The sequence below is a fragment of the Podarcis pityusensis genome, assembly GCF_964106645.2.
Source record: "Podarcis pityusensis genome assembly, chromosome: 13".
Taxonomy (NCBI): domain Eukaryota; kingdom Metazoa; phylum Chordata; class Lepidosauria; order Squamata; family Lacertidae; genus Podarcis; species Podarcis pityusensis.
This window is the reverse complement of record NC_138038.1, coordinates 43,176,111-43,186,391: the sequence shown is the minus strand read 5'-3', so window position 1 is coordinate 43,186,391 and position 10,281 is coordinate 43,176,111. Positions and strand designations below refer to the sequence as shown.

General features: G+C 43.6%; 1 protein-coding gene across 1 annotated transcript; it reads right to left on the bottom strand.

Moving 5' to 3' along the window:
- Positions 1–3,750: 3,750 nt before the first annotated feature.
- On the bottom strand, positions 3,751–4,686 carry LOC308460906 (olfactory receptor 2J2-like; the record flags this gene model as incomplete). Its single annotated transcript, XM_080977440.1, has 1 exon — positions 3,751–4,686. One exon carries the CDS (start codon positions 4,684–4,686, stop codon positions 3,751–3,753), a length of 936 nt encoding a protein of 311 aa, XP_080833566.1.
- Positions 4,687–10,281: the final 5,595 nt, after the last annotated feature.

The following is a 10,281-nucleotide window of genomic DNA, read 5'->3' as shown; positions in this document are numbered from 1 at the left end:
CCCTGCATTGGCCTCCTATTGGCAGGAAAACGACAACTCATTTTAGCAATAGGGAAGGGGAAGGAGAAGGGGAAGGGGAAGGGGAAGGGGAAGGGGAAGGGGAAGGGGAAGGGGAAGCAAAGCAAAGCAAAGCAAAGCAAAGCAAAGCAAAGCAAAGCAGCAGTGAGAGACTGCAACATTCTTTGGGAACTGAGAGGGGTGAGATTGCTGGAACAGAAAGATTTATATCCTGTGCTTTAAAAATTAAAAAAAATTAAAAGGTGCCGGTACCTACCAAGAAAGAGGAAGGTGGGTGGCGCTGTGGTCTAAATGGGGTGAGCGCCCGTTTCTCGGTCCCAGCTCCTGCCAACCTAGCAGTTCGAAAGCACGCCAAAGTGCAAGTAGATAAATAGGTACCACTCCGGCAGGAAGGTAAATGGCATTTCCGTGAGCTGCTCTGGTTTCACCAGAAGCAGCTTAGTCATGCTGGCCACATGACCCAGAAAAACTGTCTGCGGACAAACATCGGCTTCCTCGGAAAGTAAAGCGCCACAGCCCCAGAGTTGTCCACAACTGGACTTAATAGTCAGGGGTCCCTTTACCTTTTTACTCACCATGAAAATATTACAGTAAGTGCACTTTTAACATTTTGAGGGGAGGAAGGTGCCAGTACTGTGCACCCCATGTATACCCCCAGTAAAAACACTGTTTATATTATCTATAGATCCAGTGCTTTTGGGGCGGGACAGGGGTATGCATACTTCTAAACATTTTGTGAATCTTTGTACTTTTCTCCATTTACTGTATTTATTTTTCCTGATTTCAACTATAAAATGGTGATTTTCTTGAGTCAAAATGAGAGTACCCCTAAAAAAGCACTGTATATATATCTCTATGTCTATCACTATCTCTGTCACTAAAGTCCCACATATTTTGAGCAGTTTTCCTTTCTCAGGGACACTCATGAACATCAAATTTCAATAAGCTAAAGATCAGTCTGGTAAATTCTATCAGTATTTCTATATGAATGTTTAGTATTATTTTATATAAACTACTTAAGAATGTGTGTGTGTGTGTGTGTGTGTGTTTGTGCCATATACTTTAATTAAGTGACATTAAATAAATTTAATATGTGGTATCTGTATGTTACTGCAACTTTTTCCAGCATCTCCTCACCCCCTAGCAGTTAATCCCAGCTAGCTCACAGGTTGCCCGTTGAGCAGTTTTTACAACCTGCTAAGTCAAGAAGTTAAAGCTGCCCTGCATTGTACCATGTCAGATGGTTATGTGCAAGACAAATGATTTTCCTTTTTTAAAAAAGACATTTTTTGCACATTGTAAAATATTGCCAAGACTACTGGGAGGACCATGAGGATGGGTCCTGCAATCACAAAGATGGAGAAAGCTCCAGTGAACTCCTAGGCACTTAGAGACTTCCCCCCCTTCCTTTCCATAGGATTGGTTCCTTCCCGCTTTTCTGTCCTCCATTCTCTGGGATTGGGGCAACCCTAAACCCATACAAATTCTAATCCCCAATCTATAAATTGAATTGAAATGGGTGAACTTTCCTTGAGCAAAAGGCCCACAGTATTAGCAACTTAAACAAGAGGCATAGTAATTAATTAATTTCTGCTAAAACAACGAGATGTGCTCTTCTATTCCTCTGGCATGTCTGGATCAAGACGTTTTGCTGCCTAAGGCAAAGAACATGATGGTGTCTCTTTTCTGCCATGTACTGAAATCAACTAGACCAGTGGTTGAATCTGATTTTGACATTAGTGATGGGACAGAAATGCAAGGGGGCACAAGACACACAGCTGTTCTCCAGCACCTCACCACTGTTGCTTGTTCCCCAGCATCTGTGGCCCATTGTCACTCCGCCTAATGATAGGAATGGACCTCCCTCCCACCCACCCACCCATGCACACCAATCTCAATTCCAAATGGCTGAACAGGAATTTACCTTCATGCTTCTCTCTGATCTTCCTCCTCAAGAAAGTGGGCTCCACTTCACTTTCTAAGCCAGGATACTGAACAGTAAAGCTGATTGTCGAACTACCAGTAACTATGTGGTGAGACCTGTGCCATTTTTTCTGCCCAAACGTGCACCAATGATGGAGGGCAGTGATCTCTTTGCTGCTTCCAAAAGATGGCTTTTGGCAGGATCTTGGCAGCCTTGTGCCTAGTGGTTTCTTCCTTCAGCACAGAAGTGTGAAGTATCTGCAGCTTCCTACTGAAGACCCATTGGAATTAATTATGGAGATGGGCTGCAGGCTGTTTTTATTTTCTCTCTGACCTTCGTATTGTATGAAGGTTTAGGATCCAGTAAGATAATGAAAGGCAGGGGACCTATGCCATGGGGACTGTTCCAACCCCCTTTGGTGCTTTCCCTTGCATCATTATCAACCTGTTGTTGTTGTTGCCTCTTGTCTCAGGGAGGTCAGTGATCACAAAAGCAAGGGGAGAGCGAGAGCAAGCAGGGGTTGCCAGAGCTCTCTTCACCCTGAGCTGCCCAGAGGCAAGGTGCACCCCAGGGTGCTGTACTGGAGGGGAAATATATGGGGATACACCTTTGGGGCTTTCTTTTTCCAGAGCAGGAAGGATGATGCATTCAGAGGCATACCGAATCTGATAACTTCCACCAACCCTAAGCAGCATGGTCATTAAGTCAGGGGTCATGGAAGTTATAGTCCAACATCATGTACAGGGAATAAAATTGGTTACCTTATGAAATAGGAATGTCAATCAACGTGCATCTGTTGATCAAAGGAATTTCCCCCCAAACCATAACACAAACTGATTTTATCTTCTTTCAATTCCTAGTTTTATTATCAACAAACATAAAAAATCTATAAGCTCCAAAATTGTTAACACAATAAAAAAATTTCCTAAACCAGGCAGGCCCCATAAGAGATGCATTTTAAAAAAAAGAACACATTCTACTCATGTAAAACATGCTGATTCCCAAACCGTCTGTAGTCTGGATTTAGGAGGTGATTGGGCTGGATCCGGCAACCGGACCTTTGTTTGCCTACCCATGTTCTAAAGTGTACAGTGGTACCTTGGGTTACAGATGCTTTAGGTTACAGACCCACCACCAGTGCCATGTGGATCCACGCTGGATGTCTGCCCACCCGCACTGCGGGGAGCTTGGCCAGTCAAATCAGCCCTTGGCAGGTGAATCCCCCTGACGCTTGCCAGGCAGCCATTCAGCGAGGAGGCCAGGGATGCGGTGGCAAGGCAAAGCTGGGCCCAGAGACGCCCAGTGGTAGGCAGGGCAGAATGGGGATCCCTGCGTTGGGGTGTCTGGTTCACTCCCCCTCAAAATCATGCACCTCCCCCCTCCACTATTCCTCTGTATTGAGTCAAGCCATTAGTCCACTAAGATCAGTATTGCTGATGATGTATTGCCATTGGCGCTTTAGGGATTCGGGCAGGAGTCCTTCCTAATGCAACCTGGAGATGCCAGGGTTTGAACCTGGGGCTTTTGGAATGAATAGCACATGCTCTGCCACTGAGCTATGACCCTGATACCCTGTATGCCCCCACACAACCTTTTGAAGATACAAATAAGGCTTGTGATTTGCTTCTGTGGGAACAAAAGAGTAAGGGAGACTGCTCAAAACCTAAGTCTTCTGACTAGGCTTCAGGGCTGAGCAGAGACTTGATACGCAAATACAAAGCACATTAGCCTTTCTGGCCCAGCATTCATTAAGGGGAACTGGCAGAAACTGGACAACACCCGGACTAATGACACGAGACGTCAGCATCTTATTCCAAGCCCCTTCTGCGCAGGACTTTCGCTGCTGCTGCATGGATATCCTTGTTGCGCAGGGTGTAGATGATTGGGTTGAGAAGAGGGGTGACCACGATGTAAAAGACAGCGAGTTTCTTGTCGCTGTCGGGGTCTGTGACTGACGGGGGTTTAACGTACGCAGCAATTATCGTGCTGTAAAACAGGGTGACGACCGCCAGGTGGGACACGCACGTGGAGAGAGCCTTGCGCAGTCCAGTGGTTGAGTGCATCTTCAGCACAGAGAACAAAATGAGCCCGTAGGAGGCCAGAATGACAGCCAGGGAGGTCAGGATCACCACCGCAGACGTCCCAAAAACAATCATCTCTGTGGAATGGATGTCGGCGCATGCCAGCTTCAACACAATCGGCAGCTCACAGATGAAATGGTTGATGCGGTTGGGGCCGCAATACGGGAGGCGGAGGCCGCAGATGATGTTTGTTGTAGAGACAATGATGCCACCAGCCCAGGAGGCTGAGGCCAGCTGCACCTGGCGCCACCTGCCCATGAGGATGGTATATAGCAGTGGGTGGGAGATAGCCAAGTAGCGGTCGTAAGCCATGACACCCAGGAGAATGCATTCGGTGCCACCCAGGCACCCAATGGCATGCATCTGGATCACACAGCATGTGAAAGAGACGGTCCCATTCTCGCTCATGAGATTTGCCAGCATCGGGGGCAAAGTGCAGGTGATGTGGCAGATCTCCAGGCAGGAGAGGTTGGTGAGGAAAAAGTACATGGGTGTGTGGAGCCTCAAGTCGGTCCACACCAGCGAGATGATTACCAAGTTCCCCATAAGAGTGAGGGAGTAGATGATGAGGATGATCACAAAGAGCAGAATCTGCGTCTTTCGGTGGTTGGTGAGTCCAATCAAGACGATCTCAGTGACCGAGGTGATGTTTTCCTTCCCCATGTTGGTCTCCTACTGGCAGAAAAAAATGGCAGGGAAAGCAGTGACAATGAGAAACTGTAGCATTCTTTGGGAACTGAGAGGGGTGATGTTGCTAGAACACTGAGATTTATATCCAGAGCTTAAAAAAATTAAAAAGGTGCCGGTACTCACCATGAAGATATTACAGTAGGTACACTTTTAACATGGGGGGCAGGGAAGGTACCAGTAATGTGTACCCCATGTGTACCCCGAGAAAAAGCACTATTTATATCTCTCTATATAGTGGTACCTTGGATTAAGAACTTAATTTGTTCTGGAGGTCCGTTCTTAACCTGAAACTGTTCTTAACCTGAAGCACCGCTTTAGCTTATGGGGCCTCCCACTGCCGCCACGCTGCCGGAGCACGATTTCTGTTCTCATCCTGAAGCAAAGTTCTTAACCTGAGGTACTATTTCTGGGTTAGCGGAGTCTGTAACCTGAAGCATCTGTAACCTGAAGTGTATGTAACCCGAGGTACCATTGTATGTCTATATGTCACTAAGGCCCAACATATTTTGAACAATTAGCCTTTCCCCGGGACCAGAGGCATAGCAAGGTTAGGTGGTACCCGGTGTGGAATCCCCCCCCCCCGAAATTGAAATCTGTAAAAGAGAGCCAACCGCCCCCCAATGAAAGCCGTGCAGGCAATGATGTTACTGGTCCTGATCCCACTTTGTTCCTTCTCGCCTCCCTCCTCTTCCCCCAACCATCTCTCTCTCTCTCTCTCCCCTCAAACCAGTTGGGCTACAGAAATCACCTGGGCACCCCTTTCCCCCCCTCAAACCAGTGTGCCTTGGTCCTTAAATGAAAGGCGGCATCTGGCTGTCCACTGAAGGAGAGAACTTGTTCAGAGGACACCGCCCTGTGACTCCAGTCTCAGTCTCCCACTCAGCCACAGGAAGCAAAGGCTGTACGCATCGTGGTCGTGCCCACTGACTTGAGAGAATGTTCTTTCTCCTTTAACTGGCAAGATTCTCTCTTACGAAGATGAAACCAAAAGGAGAAGACTGATCTTTCCCTCACTCTCCATAGATCAGAAAAAAGGTTCCTGCTCTTGCATATATGAAAAATTTCAAAGTCTGGATGATAATAACCTGGGATCAGCAGTAGTCTGACCATGTAAGAACTCGGGTATCTGCATGATTTTTTTTCCAGGAGAGATGCAGCAAAGTCCAAAATGTGGTGGCGAGGCCTGGCACCATGTCTGTTAAGCTGAATATTGACTGCCTTTGAGAAACTAATGGATCATATTTCTCTCACTCTGTTATTTCTTGATGGGCAGACCTACTGATCAGTGAAATGCAGACTTGCTGTTTGACAATATTTTTCCACTGCAGCTGAAACCTTCAGTTCTTTCCCTGGCTCCCCTTCCCCTGCCCACCCTGAATTTATTGCACTGCTGCTCCAAGCAACCTCACAGTCCCCTCGCATTTCCCCTTTTAAAAACAGAAGAAAACGTGGAGGACACTGCCCCCCTTCCTCCACCACTGTTCAGGACTCTTGAACATCAAATTTCAATCAGCTAAATATCAGTCTGGTAAATTGTATACGTATTTCTATCGGAATGTTTAGTATTATTTTATATAAACTATTTAAGAACTTTTATATATTAAAAAGTGACAAATTCTTTAATTAAGTGTACTGCCATGTACTGAAATCAACTAGACCAGTGGTTGAATCTGATTTTGACATTAGTGATGGGACAGAAATGCAAGGGGGCACAAGACACACAGCTGTTCTCCAGCACCTCACCACTGTTGCTTGTTCCCCAGCATCTGTGGCCCATTGTCACTACACCTAATGATAGGGATGGACCTCCCTCCCTCCCTCCCATGCACACCAATCTCAATTCCAAATGGCTGAACAGGAATTTACCTTCATACTTCACTTCACTTTCCAAAGCAGGATACTGAACAGTAAAGCTGATTGTCAAACTACCAGTAACTATGCAGTGAGACCTCTGCCATTTTTTTCCAAATGGGCACCAATGATGGAGGTCAGTGATCTCTGCACTGCTTCCAAAAGATGGCTTGTGGCAGGATCTTGGTAGCCTTGTGCCTAGTGGTTTCTTCCTTCAGCACAGAAATGTGAAGCATCTGCAGCTTCCTACTGAAGACCCATTGGAATTAATTATGGAGATGGGCTGCAGGCTGTTTTTATTTTCTCTCTGACCTTCGTATTGTATGAAGGTTTAGGATCCAGTAAGATAATGAAAGGCAGGGGACCTATGCCATGGGGACTGTTCCAACCCCCTTTGGTGCTTTCCCTTGCATCATTATCAACCTGTTGTTGTTGTTGCCAATTGTTTCAGGTGGGTCAATGAACACAAAAGCAGGGGGAGAATAAAATAAAATATACAGGGAATAAAATTGGTTACTGTATGAAATAGGAATGTCAATCAACGTGCATCTGTTGATCAAAGGAATTTTCCCCCAAACCATAACACAAACTGATTTTTTCTTCTTTCGATTCCTAGTTTTATTATTAACAAACATATAAAATCAGAAGCACTAAGGTCATTAACACAATTTAAAAATTTCTTAAACCAAAGGGGTAGAGAGAGAACATGATTAATTTCTAAAGCAGGGGTCAGCAAACTTTTTCAGCAGAGGGCTGCTCCACTGTCCCTCAGACGTTGTGGGGGGCTGGACTATAATTTTTTTGGCGGGTGGGGGAATGAACAAATTCCTATGCCCCACAATGAAAGCACATATACTACTCATGTAAAAACACCAGGCAGGCCCCACAAGAGATGCATTTTAAATAAAAGGACACATTCTACTCATGTAAAAACACGCTGATTCCCGAACCACCCATGGGCTGGATTTAGAAGGCGATTGGGCCGCATCTGGCCCCCGGGCCTTAGTTTGCCTACCCATGTTCTAAAGTGTACACTATATTGCTGAGTGGCAATTTAGAGATTTATGGAACCTCTTAAAAAGATATAGGAACAAGATATTGGCACACAGGTTTTTCCCAAGGATTGGAATAAAATCTTGGAAACTTGACCCTTACAATTTGCTTCCAGTTTTCTTAGGGAAAACACTCATAAATGATAGAAATGGGATTTTAAAAGAGAAACATATAGTAAACAGCAATTTAATTCATAAAATACAAGAAGTTGAAACTCAGCATGAGCACACTCAAATGGGGCCCTACAAAGTAACTGATTTTTAAAGAAAATAATCACAAACCTCTTACTATTTCAGAAATTAACTTTATATTGAGTGACATAGCCTGTAGCTGGCTATACATATACCAGGTCATGCATGTTCTAAACCAAACAAGTATATGAGCTCAAGTAACCTAAATAGTTTTGAACAATGTCTTGAAAGGTCCAAGCCTCTAGGTAAGGACGTTATTTCTCAAATATACAAAATTATCACACAATGGGCTCCTCCTCTCCTCGTTGCAACACAATTAAAGTGGAGGAAAGTTTTGGAGAGGAAATAGTTGAACAACTTTGGGATTAAATTTGGAATAGTTTGCTGTTTGGTTCTGCCTTAGTGAAGACCTGAGAAAGTGTTTTAAAAATAGGACGGCTTTAATTGTCTGCCTACTTTGAAACATTACTATAAGCACCAGCTGATATTTACCTTAACCATTTCTGAAGCTCTGTATTCCCTTTCGGTGAAATAATGACATCATTTTTCATGTTCACATTGTTAACTGAGATTAAAAGCAATTAAAATAAACTTCTAAAGAGTGTGTAATGTGGCTATGATCCCAATTTGCAGGAGAAGACTGAAGGAAGGTGTTAGTTTTGTTCCAAAAATTAATTATGCAAATTATGCAAGCATTCTGTCTTAAGAAAATTAATTGCATTCAAAAATTATCTAAAGGGAGGGGGACGTTCTGCAGTAATCCTCAGGTGCTGTGTGAGTGTTTTTTTAATGCTTATTTTTGAGGTGGCCAAGGAGCATTCAATGTATCTTTTCTTCCATTTGCATTATATTTACAATTTATTGAGGGAAGAAAAATGCAAAAGTTACATAGTTCCCATTTCTGATTAAACTATGACATGATGGCTATCAATTGAATGGGATAATACCAAAATGGTTGGAAATACCACGTTCCTTTATCACAACTAACTTAAGATGGATATGGGCTACAGAATGTTAGATTTGTCAATCCTTTCTTCTTAGTTGCTCCCTACTATTCAGCTGAGGCCTCATCAGAATAATATAGCATTTTGGGGAAAATATACAGCCGAGTAAACCAGCACTGGAGGCTAAAATAGAGAAGATCTCCACAGCCACCATATATTTTCCTCTTGTGCTCCGATAGGTTGGAACAAATGAAAGCCACACACTGCAAAAAACCAGCATGCTGAAGGTGATGAACTTGGCTTCATTAAAACTGTCAGGTAACTTCCTGGCTAAGAAGGCTATAGTGAAGCTGGCAGTGGCCAGTAAGCCCATAAAGCCCAAGACACAGTAGAACATGGAGACTGAGCCTTCATTACATTCCAGAACTATTTCTTTAGTCACAGAGTGCATATCCAAATCTGGGAATGGGGGAGACATAGCCAGCCAAACACTACAAAGAACGGCTTGAATCAGGAAGCAGGAAAGAACTATGGAGGTGGCCTGTTGTTTCCCCACCCATTTCCTCATCCTGGAACCTGGTTTGGTGACTCTGAAAGCAAGGACCACAATGATTGTCTTGGCCAACACACAAGAAACTGCCACTGAAAAGATGATGCCAAATGCTGTTTGTCGAAGGAGACACGTCACTTTCTCAGGTTGACCGATGAATAGCAAAGCACAAAGGAAGGCAAGAAAGAGGGAGGTGAGGAGAGTGTAGGTGAGGTTCCGGTTGTTAGCTCTAACTATGGGAGTGTCTCTGTGTTTAATAAAGACCCAAAGCACCAAAGCTGTGATGAAAGAAAGGGAAAGAGCAAAAGCAGTCAAAGTGATCCCCAAAGGTTCTCTATAAGACAAGAAACTGATGTCCTTTGGAATGCATGAATCCCGTTCCATGTTTGGGTAATGATCTTGTGGGCACTGAAGGCATTCATCCATGTCTGAAAAATAAATAAATTCAAGCTTCTATGCATTGCAGCACAATTTTTTTTTCTACTAAAATAATCCAAAATAATGACAAAATATTAAATATGAGTTGAAAGGTATAATCCAAAAGATTCTTCTGCTTCCTTTCCCTATATCCAAGATTCAGCCACGTTCAGTGATGATTTGCTTCCTTCTCCCCTCACCCTCCTCAATGCAAGATTTTTGGGTGAAACTCAGTTTACAAGTTATCACTTAACATGAAAATTCTTGAGAATTTTACTTGCTCTTTACTTGTATATATGCCAGATTTTCATTGACTAGAAATAACTGATCAATTGATCCCTAAAAATAATTGTGGAATATGTTGGTTTTCTGTCAAAAAGAGTAATTTGATAGGTATAAACTGGTGAGTACTGTGTTCCATAGTCAGAGAAGTGAAAAATTCTATATTTAGTTATGCTCCCACGCACACATTATTCCAACCACTTCTTTTAATATATAGTACAAATTTGTAAACATCAACTTGGTGTCTTGTTTATGACGAAGTGAAAAAAAAATTGGGTTA